The sequence below is a fragment of the Chionomys nivalis genome, chromosome 12 (assembly GCF_950005125.1).
Source record: "Chionomys nivalis chromosome 12, mChiNiv1.1, whole genome shotgun sequence".
In the NCBI taxonomy this organism is placed as follows: domain Eukaryota; kingdom Metazoa; phylum Chordata; class Mammalia; order Rodentia; family Cricetidae; genus Chionomys; species Chionomys nivalis.
Genome location: NC_080097.1, coordinates 63,175,353 through 63,196,917, shown reverse-complemented (window position 1 = coordinate 63,196,917; position 21,565 = coordinate 63,175,353). Strand labels below are relative to the sequence as shown.

General features: G+C 37.2%; 1 protein-coding gene across 1 annotated transcript in view; it reads right to left on the bottom strand.

Moving 5' to 3' along the window:
* Positions 1–21,565, bottom strand: part of Exoc5 (exocyst complex component 5) — a 64,664-nt gene that overhangs the window by 28,170 nt on the left and 14,929 nt on the right. Inside the window, exons 2-7 of the mRNA XM_057786044.1 lie at positions 12,752–12,846; positions 11,981–12,128; positions 8,513–8,707; positions 3,349–3,413; positions 1,502–1,530; positions 140–249 (exon numbers count right to left, since the gene is read on the bottom strand). Coding sequence (XP_057642027.1) covers positions 140–249; positions 1,502–1,530; positions 3,349–3,413; positions 8,513–8,707; positions 11,981–12,128; positions 12,752–12,846 — 642 coding nt within the window. The remainder of the gene's footprint in view (positions 1–139; positions 250–1,501; positions 1,531–3,348; positions 3,414–8,512; positions 8,708–11,980; positions 12,129–12,751; positions 12,847–21,565) is intronic.

The following is a 21,565-nucleotide window of genomic DNA, read 5'->3' as shown; positions in this document are numbered from 1 at the left end:
ACATCAAACAAAGTTATTCTTTTTTTTTTTTTTACAAAGTTATTCTGTCTTATATAATAATTCGGGGAAATCAAGGGACATAAAATATAAAATCTTCAGGAACTTGGAGACTGATCATGAGTTAAAATCTTAACATTACCTTGAAATGAAGTAAAACTGCAGCTACTTCCCTCATCCTGGAGATCTCTCCTCTTCTTTGGGCATTAGTAAACTCCTGAATCAGTTGGCATTCCAAATCATGGTATTTACCTAAAGCCAGGAAATCATCCAACTGAATCATGACAATATAGTATACAACTTACATACAGCCATCTAAGTCTAGAAATATTACAAAATTTAAAGTGGTTATGGGTCTATCTTCTTGGGAGAATTACAAAAACATGAGATTACAAACAACAAATCTAGCTCATACAACATCCTGATGTACAAAAATCTGGATTTTAGGACACAAAAGCTTACACACTGGTAAAACAGATGAGCTCTTCGAGGCATAACAGCCATTTATAAATATTACTTAAACCAAAAGATGACAAGATATTTAAATGAAAGAAAAATGAGAAAGAGAAAAAAAACCCTTTCAGATACCAATTTTGATGGGAAAATACAGAAAAAAAATCCTTAATCTTTAATGTCAGGGAAAGTATAAGGACTAGAAAGTCTTTACTAGTGCTTAGATACTTCTACAAAGAATAACAGTCAAATATCAAATTTTATCCTAAGATAGTATGTGGCCCTTGATTTTAATGCCATATTCTTACTTATTATTTGAACCATGAACTAATTTAAAGTGATCAAAAATATTCCTAGGGAATCCAAATATCTATACATGTCCTTATTGTAAGATAAGAAAAAACCAGGTCGTTGGCTTTCTGAGAAATGGCTTACTTAACAGTGAACACAGGTAAAGCATACTAAAAATCTAGAAGCATGGGTTTGGCTTAAAAAGTAACCCAAAGATTGACTTAAACCAGGTGTAGTAGTACACACCTTTAATCCCACCAGCATTCAGGAGGCAGAGGCAGAGGCAGATCTCTGTGAGTTCAAGCCAACCTGGTCTATATAGTGAATTCCAGGATAGCCAGGGATATATAATAAGACCCCGTCTCAACAAAACAAAACAAAATACCCCCCACTCAAATAAAACTATAACCATATAAGGAACAAAATAGCTAAACAGAAATTGAAATGTTTATGTCTTCCCAATTCAAAAGAAAAATCCTTACATTAAATGAACACAATCTCTAAAACTGCATAGTTAGGCTAAATAAGTCTAAAGTTACATGCTTCCAGTTATTTTAAAATATAGAAAGATACAACAATATGCAAACAAGGTACTAGTGGAATAGCCCGGAAACTGGTCATTGTTATTGTGAGGGAAGAGGCCTCAAACTTTAGGATCGGATGGATCAATGGTATCATTCCCACTTTCTCACCTATTGCTTTTTTTTAATGTGAGTTTTTCCTTTTTTAAGAATGTGCTAAGTAAATAGATTGCACTTACTTGCAATTTTGGATTTTACTTCTGAAAACCTGAGAAACAGAAAGCCAATGATGAGGTTCATGAGCTGTGACAAATATGACAATAAAAAACAATACAAAGGGGGAAGTGCTGCAGTTATTTGTGGCACCCTTTGTATTACCTTCCTAACTGTTCTTAAATAGGAAACAACCATAAAAATAAAACGTCACCGTAGAAAAGAAACGAGACAACGCTGTGGAAGAGAATACTGAAAGAAAACAAGCCAGGTGACAATAAATTTAGGTAATTCAAACAAAATTGCTATTCTCATTTAGAAAATTTACATGTAATAACCAATTCCCTTGTTAAAGAAAGAGTTCTACCTGAGGCAATAACAACCCAGCCAATCTCAAAGTCAGGTTACTGTCCTTTCTAGTTCAATAGCCATTGTGAAGAATAATGGCAATGTAAAGTTTTAAGTTTTTTTTAATGATCATATAAGATGATACAGCAGAAACAAATGATAAAAACCTCAAATGAATTATTCTAAAACTAGGAAAATGAAAGAGACCATAAAAGAATTCGGAAATGAGTATAGGAGAATAATCAACTTTTACAAAATAAAAATGATAAAATACACCAAAAACTTTTCAAATATTAATCATCAAGGGAAACTGATTTTGAGAGATCCTATACAACTGGTCATTTGAAGAAAAAAGATGCTAAAAGCAGACAAGAAAGGAAACACATTTAAAGGGCTATACAAAAATCTTATAGCAAAGTCACGGTAGACAACAGAATGGCTATAATGGTCTATGTGAACACACTGGATCTGATTAGGATAAATACTCAACTCCAAGGCTTGGCTAGAGGCATGTCAAATGTATGAGAGCCTGGGTTTACTCCCCAGCATTCTGAACCCCCATCTCCGCCCCCATCCCCACCCACGAGGAATAGAAGAGATAACTATAGGCATGAATGGTAACAGTCTGGTGCAGAAAAATCAGACTGAAAGGTAGGATATAGAATGAAGTCAGCTAACATATCCACCTAATCTTGACTTAGACATTTTATCCATTTAAGTAGTGTTCCAACTCTTGGGTGACTAATAAAACTATTACTGTTCATCCTTTATGATAGTACAGAGCTGAGAGTAAAGTAAATATATGGGGGGTGGTTAACAGCATGCTAGGAAAATAATAGTCGAGGCTTTAAATACATCAAAATAAATATCCACATTCTATCTGTCTGTACCTGAAGATTTTCAAGTATCAACAGATGAAAAGCATGCTCTATATTATACACAAAGTTGTATTTCCTTCATATAGTCACCTGAAGGAACTGTTTTTTATGAGAGAGCAGAAAGAGCATTTCTTTCTCAGTGGACAGTTTATTTTAGGGTAGAATCTAGTTAGTGATGGCCCAGGACCTTACATTACAAAGGTGTTCTTAACTTAAGTTCTCTAGGATAGGTTTTATGAGCAGTATAAAATTCCACATAATTATATACAACAATCTGTATACATCTTAATTTTCTGAAGAAACTATGTATCTTTCACTGGCTTTTCAAAGGTAACAGACACACACACCCCCAATTTAACCCTGGTCTAGTAATACAAAAAGAGTTAAATAGCCAAGTTAACATTGGTTCTCAAATTTCCAAATAAGTAAATTCAAAATCGTACTTTGCCAATTTAAAAGATCTCCATTAATTTTTTTTTCAAAAAATCAATGAGTCCCTTCAAATATATTATTATATTACACAGTATCTTGTACAAATGAGGTGCTCAATAAATTCTTGCTGCCTTAATGAGCAAGAAAAATACAGGAAAATGCAATTTTATTCCATAAGTTATATTGACAAGTATGCTCTTGGGGTATAAACTTGCCTATCGAAAGGTAACTCCTGGGCAATCAGATGCAGCTTCTGAATGACGTCTGCTGCTTCCTTTATCTATTAGAAATAAGTAAAAGCAACAATTAAAAGTACTCTTTTAGATTTCAAAAATAGTATATAGCTGAAAAGAGCAATGCTGTCCTACACCCAGCCATAACACCTACACAAACAATTTTCTTTAAAACCTTAACACCATAACAACTCAAAAGCCAACCATGGCCGTCGGTGGTGGTGTACACCTTTAATCCCAGCACTCGGGAGGCAGAGGCAGGCGGATCTCTGTGAGTTCGAGGCCAGCCTGGTCTACAAGAGCTAGTTCCAGGACAGGCACCAAAAGCTATGGAGAAACCCTGTCTCGAAAATCCAAAAAAAACAAAAACAAAAAAAAACAAACAAAAAAAAACCCCAACCATGTATCTTTCTGGTGCTTAAAATATTGTGATTTTTTTTGATATCACAATTCTTCCCTCCAACAAAACCAGCAATTAAATTTTAATCTCTAAGCAAATTAAAAATCCTTGTTTGTCGAAAGCAAAGTGGAAATTTCTTCTACATTAATGAGGTCAACAGAATAGACAAGATTTAGAATATACTGCTGCATATATTAAGCTGAATGAGTAAAATAACAAAATGGTTATAACTTAAGTATATAAATTTATAATGTGTGCAAAAATAAAGATAGTTTAATATAGTATCCTGAATGAAATATAGTACAGATATATGTATATACTGTCAAGTATTCATTTTCAAGTTGAATAAAAATCTTAGGCAAGGTTTCTAAAATTCTTTAATAGAGACATTTATGCTCATTTATGAAACAGTGTAGGAAAGTCATAGAGAGGCCACCTCTTACTTTAAATTCCAATTTAGTACTTTTATTTTGACACAATTTTAATAACTCACTTTGTGATGATTCATACTGTTATACATTAAGAGTCATATAACCATGAAGAAATGACTAAGAACATTAGCATAGATTTTTCTAGGTGCTCCTGTGAGCCCTGGCAAGGGATGGTAGCAGGGCTTGTTCTTATGTATTCATGTGCAGTTAACAGTAGCAGTCCTGCTTCAGACCTCGCCCTGTCTGACTCAGAAGGTCACTCATTTTTCAGTCACCATGTGCTTTCTTCACCCCGACACATGGAAGTGAACCAGTCACTGCAGCTTCCACTACCGGCCATGCATTCAGTCTTAGGAGCAAAGCCCATCGTTGTTTATTGATCAATATCCTCTTCAGAACATGGCTAACAGTCAGCCAGCTTGGTCCATCAGGATTTTGTTCTTACTCTTTTTAGGAAGCATGGTGTTTGTAAACTTTGCTGTTTGTGGTACAAGTACCACAGTTTTGTTTCTTAAAAGCTGTTTTTACTGACTCCTCAGGGCTAACTGGTAAGAATTGTTTACACTATCACTTAAAATAGGCATCAATAAATACAGAAAGGTACCAAATAACACCTAATAAATTGTTTGCATTTGAACTGTTTAAAACAGTTTTAAACACTGTCTTATACAAAAAAAGCACTAAGCTGCTATTATAAGAAAAAGGTATGGCTCAGTTTGTAGAGCGCTTGCCTAGCATACACAAGCCCTGAGTTCCATCGCCGAGCATCCTATAAAAACCAGTGTGGTGATATATAACTGTACCCAGGAGACAGATTCTCTCTCTCCTCTCTCTCTCTCTCTCTCTCTCTCTCTCTCTCTCTCTCTCACACACACACACACACACACACACACGATAGAAAGAGGAAGAAGAAAAAGTAATATGTTTGGCATTTTATCTAATTCTAATTCCTCCTACAGTCACATCTCCTTAGAGCTCTGTGGGTGATTTTCCTTTTTATTCCATTTGGAAAGTAAATGGCAAAAATCTAGAAACTGAGATAGCCAGAGGTTTATGTGATAATTGCCAATCTATTGTCACACATAAATTTTATCTATTACTTATATAAATCCATGTGTATGACTTCTGCCTGCATGTATGTATGTGTACCACATGTGTGCTTGGTGCCCACAAAGGTCAGATGAGTGTGTTGGATCCCCTGCAACCAGAAAAGGTCGTCAGTCACCCATGTGGATGCTGGGAACGGAACCTGTGTCTTCTGCAAGAGAAAATTACATGCTCTCAATCACTAAGACAACCCTCAAGTCCCCACGCTGGCATTCTTAACATATGGCTGTTATAGGACCAGGTCTTAACTATTACACAGTAACCAAGCGACAAAAACAAAACAAGGCAAGAGGGAAAAGCAGAATAAAGTATACAGAGCACAGGAGATAAAAGACAACAGGGATCCAAATGAAAGTGAAGCAAAGGAGAGAAAATAACTTAAATACTGTGAGTCTCCAATTACGATGACGTAGTAACCAAGAAAGGTACTAACAATGTAAAGATGATTTCCTTTCAATTAAAACCTAAAGGGATTAAGAGTCAGACATCAAGAACTATTATGATTAATTAAGGGTAATTTCAAAATTTTAAAGTTTAAAGAGTAAGCATTCAAATAAGTATAAATCAATTTTTTAAAAAACTCAATCTAAATATAGATACTTCTTCCAACTTCTTTCCCGAGTTTCAAAAGGAAAGCAGCAAAAAATGACTCCTAACGATATCCTGTTATATCCATAGATCAGTGTCTCACTCAGCCATCATCAGAGATGGCTCCTCTGGCATTGGATGGGAACTAATGGACAGACAGACCCACAACTGGACACTGCAGAGAGTGAAACCTTGGAGCACTGAGTCCTAAATGGGATGTTTCTAGCTTTTCTTTCTCCTCAGGACTCAGGGAACCCTGCAGAAAAGGTGGAATAATTGTAAGAGCCAGAGAAAAGCCCAAGAAAACAAGACCTTCTAAACACAGCAGTTCTGACAGACAAAAGAACTCACAGAAACTACAACAGCAAGCACAGGGCTCACACAGGTCTTGGAGCAGCACGGGGGAAGTGGACACAAGCCTGCATCCTAACCCAAAAGGTCTCTCCATTGAACCTCGCTTACAAATGAAAAATTAGTTTTCTCCACCTGAGTCTCCCTGGGTACACAAACCACTCTTAAGAACAAGTGATGCGGGATGTCCCTCTGTATTCTGTGAATATGTTTTATTACCATTAGTTAATAAAGAAGCTCCTTCAGAATATAACTAGGCGGGAAGTCCAAGCAGACAGACAAGGAGAAAGCTGGAGAGATGCCAGCAGCCCCTGAAGTAAGATGCCAGAGAATTAAGGGTAAGCCATGGGGCACAATGTGATATACAGATTATTAGAAATGGGTTAATTTACTTCTTACTGGCTAACCAGTAAGAAGCCTGAACCACTGGCCAAATAATTATAATTAATATTAAGACTCCAAATGATTATTTCATAAGTGGCTGCCGGGAAGGTGGGCGGGAGAGAAACTGCCCCAGCAGGATGGGACATGACAGAGAAAAGCCTTCAGCTACAGTCAGGCCCCATGCCCATCAGTAAATGGTTGACACAAAATGAAAACAATGGCATTTTGGAGGTGCTCTGTCTTATAACACTTTGTAAAGTTTTTTTTTTTTTTTTTTGGCTTGGTTTTGGTTTTTTTTAACCTTGTCTCATTAGGCTTTGTAAGATTTTTGCTTTTTTAACTTTATAGGTCCTTTTTATATATATTATGGTTCCCAGTTTTGTGTTTTTATGGGAATTCTGCGTGTGTGAATATGTATATCTCTGAATCTGTGTGTTTCTTGAAATTTTTCTTTGGCTTGTTTTTTTTCTAATTATTTTGTCTTATACTGGTTTGCTTTCATTTTATATAATAATAAAGTTTTTGATGCTGATAATAATAATTTCTAGACAACTACATGTTGCCCAGGTGTGTTTATCCCTTCCAACTGGTCTCCAAGGTGACACACTTTGGTGGCTACAGAGCTAATGCACTCATCTAGTTATTGGAAATGTTGGAAGGCAACTTAGAAATAGTGCACACAGAAAATACAATCAGAGAATTGTTTATTAATAATTATTGCATAATCATAATAATTACTATTTTAGATAATTGCTTGTATCATAATGAGTGAGAAAGAAAGGAAGTAGACTTTGGTAGGTGGATTTGGGAGGAGTTGGGGGAGGAGAAACCATAATCACAATATATTGTATTAAAAACAATCTATTTTCAAAACAACAACAACAAAATAAAAACAGTCTAATATGTTGGTTAAGACAATTGTATTTTGCTTAGAGCATACAATCTAACAGGTACAATCAAAAGTAACCTGAGGAATCAGTCTTACTATGTCCAACTTATTTTATATAAAACAGAATTTTCATGTTTTAAATAGGTACTTTCGTACTATTTTTATTAATATTTAGAAAAAAGCTTAAAAATTCTATAACTATCCTGAAATGCAAATTGCCGTTCAAGTCTCATATACATTCTTGTACCTAAACCATATAAATATAAAATGAAACTACCAGTATATAACAAATTCTTAATATCACTTTTCTTGTTATTTATCAGGACTATTTTATACTATAATCCTTGAAACTCAATCTTTAAAAGCTGACTTTTCTTTAGAGGGAGTACCTACAGACATGTAACCACTTTCATATGTAAATATTATAAATCCTTTAGCTTTACACAGTTCTACTAATAAGAATATGTTGCTTAATTCAAAACAAACCTCAATAATATTTAGCTTTTAACATCTTGAAATCTGATGTTCTACATAGTAAATTTGGAATAAATCAGCAAAATTTTATTCAACATATGAGTGCATTAAAAGTACAGCAAGCCTATGATTCATAAGACTATCCTTTTTTCGTTTACATTGTGATTTTTTCCCTCTATAGGGAGGAAACCAAGCTAAGATGTCTTCTCTCAGAATTGACAACCAATACCATATACCTTTAAATGAATATTAAGTTTTCAGCTCCTCAACAATTTATGTTAGATCTACTACCCTATAGTATATAACTATTAAAGACTATGTAAATTTAATTAATATTAAAAGTCAAAGGATAGGGAAATATTAAAAATAGTTATCTCAGCATCTAAAACGAATTGTAATTTCATAAATAAAAACGTAAGGTGACTGTTCATAGGTGAAGTCCCCACATGCAAACAAAATTTTTTAAAATATAAGGCAAACCAATTAAAATTTGATTATTGCTTTTATTTTGGCAATGCTTACCTTTTCAGAATTTGTAAAAACATCAGATTTCAATTCTCCATCTAGAAATTCATTAAAATATTTCATCAATTTCTGAGCCTCCACCGCTCGTTGTCTAGGTGTGTTTACCCCTTCTAACTGGTCTCCAAGGTGACACACTTTTGTGGCTACATAGCTAATGTGCTCATCTAATTCTTGAAAATGTTGAAAGGCAACCTGGGAAAAGAGCACACAGAAAATACAATCAGAGAATTAAGTCTATAAATTAATACCTATCAAAACTAAACTATCAGCTCAGGGCATTAATGGTAGAGCAGCCTACCCCACGTTTGACCACTAACATAGCACAAAACATATATACATACCAACCTCACTACTACTCTCTAAGAATAACACAGACCTTACATACGAGATCCACAGAATAATTTATACTCATTAGCATGACATGATCTCACAACTCTTAACCAAGTTTCCAACTTTTACACAGGCAACTAGAAGTCCTAAATGATGACTGTGAAAACAATGAGGTGCCAGAAAGGCGAGACCTGGGGGAGGGAGAATATATACCTGTGGGGAGGAGTGAGAATACACCTGTGGGGAGGAGTGAGAATACACCTGTGGGGAGGAGGGAGAATACACCTGTGAGGAGGAGTGAGAATACACCTGTGGGGAGGAGTGAGAATACACCTATGGGGAGGAGGGAGAATACACCTGTGGGGAGGAGGGAGAATACACCTGTGGGGAGAAGGGAGAATACACCTGTGAGGAGGAGGGAGAATACACCTGTGGGGAGGAGGGAAAATACACCTGTGGGGGGAGAATACACCTGTGGGGAGGAGGGAGAATACACCTGTGGGGAGGAGGGAGAATACACCTGTGGGGAGGAGGGAGAATACACCTGTGGGGAGGAGTGAGAATACACCTGTGGGGAGGAGGGAGAATACACCTGTGAGGAGGAGTGAGAATACACCTGTGGGGAGGAGGGAGAATATACCTGTGGGGAGGAGGGAGAATACACCTGTGGGGAGGAGGGAGAATACACCTGTGGGGAGGAGGGAGAATACACCTGTGGGGAGGAGGGAGAATACACCTGTGGGGAGGAGGGAGAATACACCTGTGGGGAGGAGAATACACCTGTGGGAAGGAGGGAGAATACACCTGTGGGGAGGAAGAGAATACACCTGTGGGGAGGAGGGAGAATACACCTGTGGGGAGGAAGAGAATACACCTGCGGGGAGGAGTGAGAATACACCTGCGGGGAGGAGTGAGAATACACCTGTGGGGAGGAGGGAGAATACACCTGTGGGGAGGAGGGAGAATACACCTGTGGGGAAGAGGGAGAATACACCTGTGGGGAGGAGGAGAATACACCTGTAGGGAGGAGGAGAATACACCTGTGGAGAGGAGGGAGAATACACCTGTGGGGAGGAAAATATACCTGTGGGGAGGAGGAGAATATACTTGTGGGGAGGAGGAGAATATACCTGTGGGGAGGAGAAAGAATACACCTGTGGGGAGGGAGAATATACCTCCATACCTGTGGGCAGGTATGCTTGCCTATGCAATGCAGTTTAGAGGTGAGAGGGCAAAACCAGGTGCCTTTCACCTTACTTCATGAGATACGGTCTCGCTGAACTTGGAGCTGCCTCTGTTTTTGCTCTCTGCATCCCATCCCTGTGTGAAGGTTGCAGTAAACGCCACCAGACCCAGCTCTTTAGGACTCAGGTCCTCATGCTCACAAAGAAAGCACTTCACCCACAGCCACCTCCCCAGCTCCGTGGGACTGGGTTTTTGAAGAACACTTTTGCTACTAAACTGAAAAAGTTAGAAAATGTATTAGAGGTTGAAGGGTACTGACTAAAAAGAAAACATTAAAAATATCTAAAAATCAATGCTAAGCTGGGTGTGGTGGTACATGCCTGTAATTTCAGCACACAGGACAAGGAGATAAGAAATTGCAAGTGAGAGGTCAATCAGCACTACGGATCAAGACTCTGCCTTAATACTTCTACCAAAATGCAAGTGACACTAATATTTATGACAAATTTGTTCTTTTCAAGTTTTGAAAACAGGATGGACTACAGCAATTATCCTGCTAAAGCCAATTTCCCTTGTCCTTCAATCCATGAAAACTGAATGCAATCAATCCCTTAGATTACTGCTGATAATTCAGTAAGATACTTTTGCTCTAATCTTAAAGGGGGAAAAGCTGAAACATTTGAGGACTTTCCATCAGATACTATTCTAAACATCTCACTTATTATATATTACTATCAATATGTTTACTTACTTAGTAATTATAACCCATTTTACACATAAAAACACGAAGTTCAGAGATGTTAAATTGCTTGAGATTATACAATTAGCTTAGTGGTCAGGTACAATTCAAACTCAGGCAGACTGGCTCCAGTTTGTTACATCAACTATTAATATTATTTATTAATCAAGGAAAAATTGTATTAGAAGATTATAGAAACTGTCACCATGATTATTCAAAAACATATTGAAATTATTGACTTTTTAAGTCAAATACTTTACCACAGCCATATATGCTTAAATAAAAGAACATAAATGAAATTTTAGAAGAAAAGAGCTTGCTCCCCAGGAGTGAGCAAAACTCAACAATATTCTTCAAACTACACTTAGAAAAGACAAACTCCAAATTAAACCAAGCCAGGGAATGGGATTCAGACATTCAGACCTAACAGGAGATAAGAAGTCTGGTAAGCTAGCCTGGGGTCAGGCTAGAGGTTTGGTTTCACTGAAAAGTAGACTGAGGAAGAGAGTTCTGTAGCCGTCCCCACAGCTACAGCAGAGCTCTCACTGAGCACATCCTCGGGCTTCTGTGAGACCACTCAAATCAGTTCTCAACCTGTGAGTCATGACCCCTCCCATATCAGATATTTAAATTATGCTTAATAATAGTAGCAAAATTATAGTTATGAAGTAGCAACAAGATTTTATGGTTGGGGGTTCACCACAGCACGGGAAACTGTGTCAAAGGATCACAACAATATGAAGTTTGAGAACCACTGAGGTAGGGGATAATTTGATCCAGATCTGGCTTTATTTATGATTAAACTTATTAATCATAATATTATTATATAATAATCATTAAAATTAAAATGACTTCATAAATATCCATTCTAATTAAAAATTTCTCAAAGAACAGATCTATGGACTTGTCAGTCTTGTGAAAGCTTACTCAATTAGAGGTGAAGCAAGGGTCACAATCAGGCATCTACCACCCTAACCTGAAAAGGGGAATCCTGTGATTCCAAACACACCCAAGCAGCACACCAATACCAATAGTAGGAAATAACGATACATTATTTTATTCCACAGGACCAGAGAGTTACAAGTTACTACAATTTGACTTGACTCTTCAAATGCCTAAAGCTGAAAAGGAATAAAGATATAACCAAGAAAAAAAAGAAAAAAATATGTTATAATCTATATAAATCATTCATTCCTTAGCTAAATGTATACCTGATTGCTTTTCTGGAGCTCTTGTACCTTCTTAGCAAATTCCTTAGCTTCCTTCTGACACTGCTGTTCTAACTTCTCCACCTTCCTTTGAATTCTTTCATCCATTATCTGAAGTTCTTGAATATGATTCACAAATTCTTCTAACAACCTAACAGAGGAAAATAATAATACAATCAACTTGCCTAGTTTAATCAAAAGGGAATCACCAGATTGTTTTAGGAAGGTCTTGACAGGGTTTGTTGAGATAGGGATAAGCATGTTCATTTTCTTTACAGTGCCTTGTAATTTCTTCAATGGGGAAAAAAAAACTTTTGGCGTGGTTTTAAAATTACATAGCATTTGAAAATATAACCAGTTGTTATTGACTTTGCAATGGATTATCTCTAAGGTAAAGAAAAACCTCAAAGAATCCCCATTCAATATCCAAACAAGCTTTAGAATTTAAAAATCAGAAAGATAAATATACAATAAAAAATGCACCACAGACTTCAGTGACTTTGTTTCCCTGATTTACAGCTATTAAATTTAAAAGAACATAGCCAATTTCTCATTATTATTTATTTGTCTGCTCAGAGTCGGGAGTTTTGGTATGTATTCTAGACTAACCTCCAATTCACAGCTCTGTATTCTAGACTTTTTGAGATGGAGACAAACTGTTAATTAAAACTGTTTTATATGAACACTGAAAGAAACCCCAATATAGTTGTCTCTAATCTAAACAGAATTTGTAGTACTACATTGGGACTATCGAAATTTTGTTTTTTAGTTTACCTTTTGGGATCAAAAGCTTCAGATCCACCTCTAGAACCACCTCCTGGGGTTCGCCACACCAGACGCTCGATGTATTCATCAGCCACAAAAGGCTCCTGGTTCACAGAATAAACATGTTTTAACAAGACTTTACAGAACAAGTTACAGTCTAAAACAGGCTTTATTACTTGAGAACTTGAAAACTGATGTCTATTATTATTAAAAACAACAAAAGGTTTTTGTTGTTTAAAATTCTTTAATAAATAAGGCTAATTAATTAATTTTAAAAAAAGTAGGATACTAAAATATTAGAACAGCATTACTGACCAATTGGAGCAACCAAATAGAAAATGAGGAAAGGGTATAAGAAGGCAATTTATTCAAACAAACAAAAAACTTAAACCCAAAACAAAACAAAAGGTATAGCTTTCCTAGCAATCAAACAAAGTCAAGTAATCTTTTGGGGGAGGAGGGGGCATGAGGGAAAAATACGGTCTCTCTAGGTAGCTCTGGCTTGTCTGAAACTTGCTATGAAGACCAGGTTTGGTGTGGGGCAATTCTGTATTCTATCAATTATGTTTTAAATAAACACTGATTGGCCAGTAGCCAGGCAGGAAGTATAGGCGGGACAACCAGACGGAAGAAGAGGCGAAAAATTCTGGGAAGGAGGAAGCCCATTCCTCCACAGTCCTCTCCAGACATCGAAGAAGCAGGATGTAACCTGCCCCATTGAAAAAGGCACTGAACCACATGGCTAACATAGATAAGAATAATGGGTTAATATACGTTACAAGAGTTAATAAGAAGCCTGAGCTAATGGGCCAATCAGTTTATAATTAATATAGACCTCTGTGTAATTTCTTTGGGGCTAAACGGCTGTTGGACCTGGTGGGAGGACAGAAACCTCAGACAACACATGTGGGCCTTAAACTCAGGTATCTTCCTGTCTCTGTCTTGCCAGTGCTGCTGGGAACCCTAACCTTAACCAACGCATGAGCCACATGACATCCATCAAGTTATTATTTTTTTTAACCCCAGAAGCAGAGAACTGTATTTTAATTATAGAGTACAGTGTGGTAAGAGGACAGGATGCTGACAGTTGCATGGCACAGCTGCCAACTAGGCAGAGCCTTTTAGGAAGACAGCTGGCAACCTCCTAGCAACATCAGCAGTGTTACCAATGCTCAGCTCCTACCCCATCATTTTATTTTCCCACTGCTTGGAGAATGAGGCAAGATCATAACAAATTCTTGGTTGCAGAGCAAGACCCTGTCTCAAAAACAGAGATTAAAAATAAAATTATAAGGAAATGCATATATGAACAATAAATTATAGAGTAACTGTACATTGTGTATAATGCTGTAAACTACATACATATTCAATAAAACTTCACTTAAAAGTGGGTAAACTTGGGCTGGAGAGGTAGCTCAGAGGTTAAGAGCACTGAGTGCTCTTCCAGAGGTCCTAAATTCAATTCCCAGCAACCACATGGTGGCTCACAACCATCTATAATGAGATCTGGTGCCCTCTACTGGCCTATAGGATATATGTAGGCAGAATACTGTATACATAATAAATAAATCTTTTTTTAAAAAGTGGATAAACTTATATGCAAAGCTGTGTACTATTAAAATCACATAAAACATTCAATGAAATGAGTTAACATGTACACACACACTATGTGAAAACAAGCACATTAAATTTTCTCAGATATAGCATTATTAGATTACTATTATTTAAGTTATTAAAATACAAAGTCCAATCAAAAATAGTAAATATGCATGTTGGGCAAAATGATGCATGTTTGCAATCTTAGCACCTTCAAACTTTTGAAGGGCAAAGACTTGTGAAAGCAACATGAACACCTAAGATTACTAGCAGGGTTAGTTGTAACACTGGAGGTCAGATGCCTAGTAAGTTCACAGTGTTAAACAAAAATCTGTTAAGAAATCCTATACCCAGCAATACCAGCATTCAAAAGCAAGGGAGAAACTGAGATGTTCTGAAATTAAAATAAATAAGGAAATAAAAACTGAAAGTCCGTTACCTGCCCAGGATATAAGGTAAAATAAATGAGCACTATACAATAACCTAAAAACATATAAAATAAGAATCCTATTATTTTTATTAAGAAGGCCTTGCTGGCTGGTCAGCAGCTTTTCCCAAAATTTCAGAGACATGAAGACTCTCTTCCTCCCCAGCAAAATTTCCTGCTCTCTACCTGCCCTTAGCTGGAGATTGCCCCTTGAACCAGAGGACTGACCTTATCTGAAGGCTGTGTCTAAGCCAGATGCCTGATTTAGCTTTAGCCTGACCCTTGGCACAGATTCCTGCTAGACGATTTGTGCTAGGAGCTCTGCTATAGGACCCTACTGCCATATATGGAGCCTAATGCTAGGAGCGTGCCACTGAATACAAACTAGGGTTTGTCCCAGGCTCCCCAATCCTAAACATTCCTTACATTCTGGAACAAAGCTGCACTAAAGTCTGTCTCCTGGGTGCTGTCTAAGTAATGCCCACAGCTGTCAGAACCTTGTTCCCCGCTTCTGCTCCCTCCACCCTCGTGGACCAATGTAGACAAGCAGAGCCGCAAAAGTAAACAGAAAGGTAGTTAAGTCTTAAATAATAAAACCAGCTACAACTTGATATTTTGTTTCATGTGTAATTTAATAAATTAATATACTGTAAAAGTTATAAGCTTATGTCTGAGGCACATAATATATAAAGGTGATTTTGTGATTCAACAATCAATGAGATTTTGGGTAACTGCCCAAGTAGCCTGTTGTCTCTGTCATTTCTTGCACCTTTTGAAAGTTGCTCAATTGCACTTTCCGTTTACTCAAGTAATATTATTTCCTTTCTCAGGTCTTTAATGGGGCTAAAGACTAGATAGTCACAGTTACTTCTGTCTCATGACTTAGCCAAGCCATTTTTAATATAAGACTCAGACTATTAAAACATTTAACATGTTTCTTGTTTAATGCTGTTAATGCTGGTTGTAATTCTAATTTTTATGTATGTTTTTGCCTCCTCTTTTCCCTAGATAGCATATAATATTTGTTTTTATTATTGTATATAGTTTGTATTAGGCCTAAAACTCTTATTAGACAAAGGGAAAGGTGTTAAGGAACTCCTTCAGCCAAAGCCTTTAAGATACCGGCCCATTTTGGGCATGGTCTCATGTACTATAAGTATGCAGGGTACTTTTTTCTGCTGGATTCAGTTCCAGTTCCCGGTACATGCAGAGAACTGAAGATGGCTACCCTTATTGTGAGTTTATCCCCAAATAAATAAACCTTTGCTACTACTACAAGGATTAGGAACAAGAAGTAAAGTTCAAATGCCGTGCCTACTCTATCTCCTAATCTGCTCATGTCTCGTGTCTGCAGTGAAAGAGATCTTGATATCGAAGGGGGAATACTTTTGCCTAAGCACAAGGGAAGTAAGAGTGCACTGAAGAGGTTGGGGAGATGACTCACACTTAAGAGGACCTCAGTTCAATTTCCAGCTGTGTCAGGGATCTCACAACTGCCTGTAACCCCAGGCCCAAGGAATCTGAAGCCCTCTTCCAGCCTCCACAGACACATGAACACATGTAGCATATATCTTCACAGACACATATACTTCAAACAAAAAATTCCAAAGGAAAAAACAGAACTGCATTAAACTCTGGCTTTAAGTGCTGCTTAACACTGGTTGCTTGTATTCAGAGAATAAAAGGGAATAAAAGTGATCACCTTTGGCGGGGGCAATCAACTGTGATCTTCAAGGAGGGAGAGGCACTGTTCTATACCAAAGCAGAGACTAGTATCTTCTGTGTCACAAAAATAATTCTCTTGGGAAGATCAATTCCCTCAGTTTTGAAAGAACACAGTAAGTGTCACAACAACAGCCTAAGAAGACTATGTCAACCAGTTTAGATAGTAAGAATAACAAAAGTACTAGCTATACGTAAGATGGAATTAGCATGATCACAGAGGAGATAAAGGGTCAGCTGCATCTTGAACCATCTAGCTACCAGACCAGAGATTTACTCTACTTTTAATGATCTTTAATTTCCTCCATAATGAGACTGAACTGGAATCCTGGAGGATCTGGAATCAAATGAATATGGTGTAGAATCTAGTGACACAGAGTGGCCTATTGTGGACAGTGATGTACCTCCAGCTCTCCCTGACTTTTTTGATGCTTTTACCTGGTGATCCTCTAGCTACTGAGTGTCATATTTCACTGATTATACCTTTCTCAGTGTAACACAGCTTCAGTGATGAGACAGGAGCATGAAGGCCTGATGTGTATGGTCAAAATCAGACAAAGTGACAAGTTTCATAACTTTTAGTTAGTTTCATAACTCCCACACAAATACCACCAACACAGCACATCGCCATATATGTTCTGCTTCTCATACGCCCTATCTTACTTCCTCACCTACCTCTTCACCCCAGGGGCACCTTCTAATAAATATGCTGCATAATAAACTTTCTCAGTATCTGCTTCTAAGAGGACCCAACCAACAACACTGTCGAGACAACAGTGGTAGAGATGAAAGTGACAGAGGTCAGAGCGTTGGGAAATGTGTTCATATAATTTTAAGAGACGTATTTAAATACTGCTGAAGAGTTGGAAGTAAAGAGAAAGTTAACGGGAATTTCTCTTTTAATTAATTATTATTCTTTATATATTACATCCTGATTGTAGTTTCCCCTCTTCCTCTCTTCCCAGTCCCATCCTCTCTACCTCTGCTCTCCCCCAGATCCACTCCTCCATTTCCCCCACAGAAAAGAGCAGGCCTCCCAGGGATATCAACCAAACACTGGTATAACAAGTCACAATAAGACCAGGCACATAGCCTCATATCAAGGCTGGACGAGGCAACCCAGTAGGACGAAAAGGGTCCCAAGAGAAGGCAACGGAATGAGAGACAGCCCCACTTCCACTATTAGTAGTCCCACAAGAACACCATGCCACACATCATGTTTATGTAGAGGATCTAGGTTAGATGCTGTAACATTTCATTTGTATTTTAATAAATAAAGTTTGCCTGAAAACTGGAGAGTAAAATAGCCGCAATGGTCAGCCTTTAATCCCAGTAGTCACACTAGTCTGCCACAGAAACCGGGCAGTGCAAGTCTTTAATCCCAGCCCTAGAGAGAAATATAGGATGGGAGGAGACAGCTCACAGACTCAGCTTCATTCTGAGAGATTCCTGGAGGCAAAAGTGCCATTTTTGGACTGAAGTAGATATAAGAGCCAGTGGCATACTGTTCTGCTTTTCTGACTTTCAGGTTGAACCCCAATTTCTGTCTCTGAGTCTTTATTAATTGTGCTTTGGTCAGACCCATACAACTCCCTATTGTACATAATATATATGTAGAGGACCTCGGTCAGGCCCATAAAAACTCCCTGGTTAATTAATTCTGTGGGCCATTCTGTAGTGTTCATGACCCCTCTGACTCCTACAGTTCTTCCTCTCCCTTTCCCACAGGATTCCCAGTGGGTCTCTGCACCTGCCCTATCAGTTGCTGAATGAAACTGCTCTGATGACAGTCATGCTAGGCTCTGATCTACAAATATAGCAGAACGTCATTAGGAATAGTTTCATTGACTTTGTTTATTTATAATGCCAGTCAGAAACAGAAGTTTCTTAAAGAGGTTTATGATCTGAACAACTATGGTGGTACTTTTTACAGTGATGGATGCCAGGGAAGGAGATGGAAAAGGAATGAGGAAATGAGAGTATATATCATACTATAAACTAGCTGTCAAAGTGAAAATATAACATGTAGTTAAAAAACTAGGTTGGCATTATAGAGACAATAGAATATATAATTTCGAAGTAAACAAATATTTAAAACCTCAGTAATGCATGAGATCATTAGGAAGGAGGAAGACATGACAATTTTGGGGGAAAAGAGCAGGAAAAAGATCCTATAGAATAGACAAAATAAGACACCAATGAAGGAGAAAATTTGAGAGAACAATCAAGATTTTAAAAACAAAACAGAAGTTTTATCTTCTGAAACAAATTATTGATAATATTTTTTAAAGCATTTACTAATGACTATGGGTACAAGTTTGTGGTTTTTTTAAAATAAAAATTTCTGTTTATAAACCAAACAAATCTCAATCCCATTTTCTAATACATAACCTTCCTGTAATGGCATTTACCTTAAGAAAAAAATAAATTAACCAGTGCCCTGGCTTTTAAGTAGCTATGTCCTCCCAAAAGGCTTCTCACTTTAAAAACAAACGTCAAACAAAGAAACAAACTTTTAGTAATTTTATAAGTGTAGCACGAATAATAAAAACCCAGAGGCAATATTGGGGTTCAACCTGAAGATCAGAGAAGCAAAGCAGCCAAACCATAAGAGAGCTTCAGACTCAAAGAGAGCAAGTTCCCATCTCATTCCACTTTATAGATCTCTTTAGTGCTGGCGTGTACCACCTCAGCCTGGCTCTATGGTTAACTAGTGTTGCTTCTGGGATTAAAGGTATGTGCCACCATTGCCTGACCTGTATGGCTAACTAATGTGTCTGTTTGGCGTTCTGATTTCTGATCTGTAGGCAAGTTTTATTTATTAAAATACAAATGATATATCACTACACTTCACCCTTTTGGTCTAAAATTTAAAAAAGCTATAATATAAGAAAAACTTCATACAATGAGTATAATAACTATATATAATATATACAAGCAATAAATACATCAACAATGTCCATTTGCATTTGACAAATTCAGAGAAAATACTCCATATCTATCCTATCTTGATGAGTCCAAAGCCTTTTACCTAATTTGCTTTCTATCATAACTTGCTTTCTGCATCTGGTAAACTATAGCGATCTAGTCTTCAACTCCCTCAGAGATCCAAAACTGAAATAATGTTAACTGAGTAAGCAAGAAGTGTGAGCAAATGACTTCCAAAAAATGTGAGAAATGACAGAAACAGCTGGCTGCTTGAACAGTCATTCCTCTGCAACATTGGGGCATCAGCCTTTGGCCTACAGGCTTAGCACGTTTGGCAGACTTTTCTGTGAAGGATATCCTGAAGAACTGTCCTACCTTGTTTTGACAATGTTTGGCAGACACTCTCTTTTGTGTCATGCTTGTACAATTAGGACAGCATACGGTCAGTAATCGAGGCAAGGGCATTTTCTTACCCCATGGCTTATTTTTGACATAAAGAAAGAAAACTCAATGTGGAGTTTCTTCAATGCTCATTATCTTCTCTGAAGTAGATTGGTGCTGCAGGAGCAGACATGTCTCATTGTCATACAAATGAGCTTATGTTATTAAAACATCTTAAATGCCATATTCTCTAAATCTCTCAAGTGTCTGAAGATGACCTGTCTATCTAAAATAAATCCTCGTTTGACCTTGAAAACATACCTAATATGACAAGTTCGATTATAATAGGTGATTAATTACTAACCTGCATTTCCTTATTACCCTAAATAGTTGGCAATACTAACTTTCAAGCACTAGAAATTTGCATTCCATTGTTAAATGAGATGTAGAGGTGCCATACCTTGAACAATAGAAATTTTGTCTTAACAAAATTCATCTTAAATTTGTATCAATATACAAAACTTGTATACAATATACAAAAATCCAATCCAATGTAAAACATTTAAAACTAGTAGTTGCTTTTTTTAAACTAGATTCAGTAATCTACTTTTTTATCATATCTATAGCTTCTTTTTTCAGAGCAGAGTCAATAATCTAACCTTTTATCATATATCTGTAATCCCCTTTTTTCTTTTCAAAACAAGAACTCTAATTTCCTTTGTTCAACATTCCTTCTGGCTGTAACCCACAACAACTGGTAACCAACCCCCCTCAACCATGACGAATATCCATAACCCACTGAACAATCAAAAACCACCCACCCAAACTCTTGGGAATGTGGATGCTGTGTTCTTAAATTGTCTTTCTTCAGTCTGGGGGAGGGGCGACTATATCTTTGGGAGATCCTGAAAAGAAAAAATTGGGCTGTCAAGTCCTAGGAGAGGAGGTTGTATCATTTGTTGTCCAATTTCTGTGCAATGCAAAAGTGCAGGGCTTGTCTCAAGTCCTGGCTAGAGTAGTCTGTTAGTATGGATCATCTCAGCTCGCCACCTCGAAACTGTTCTGAGCAGTGTGTAGTTCAAAGCTGATCTTCAGGTTGTATTCTTCAGCTCAGTGGTGTTACTATAATCCCGGAGGAATCCTTGCTGTGGGGCCCCATCTTCCTTTTGGAGACAACAAAGGTTGCTGATAGGCATGCTCATGGTTCACTACAGAAAACTGATAGAGATTCAAACCCAAAATCAAGTATAGGAAGGTAGATGAAACTTTTTATCTAGAATTAGTTAGTACTCTATATGACCATTAATATCATGGCAAAAAGTTATATATCCTATATATGATAAAAAGGTAGATAAAAGTTATATATCCTATAAATTTTATACCTTAAGAAAAGCTGTTTAAGAGTCAATATAAAACCAATGGATTACGAGATTAGTAGCAATAAAACAGTCCTTAAATATTTGTTTTTCTTCTGTCCTGTAGCAGGTGTCTCTTCTGACATGAGACAGAGATTTTGCAACCTTTAACAAACATGCTTGGGTTTAGAGAATGAGAGAGCCACACTCCAACTCCAAAGTCAGCTCTGATCTTTAATTACACTGGGACTACAAAAAGACTGCATTATATGTCCCTAAAAAACAGCAGAACCAAACATTTGGAAAGATTTATTAAACTTTACCCTGTTGGAAATGTTTAACAACAGGACAATTCAGTCTTTTTCTTGAGACATTTTGGTGTGGGACAATTCTATATTCTGTCAATTATATTTT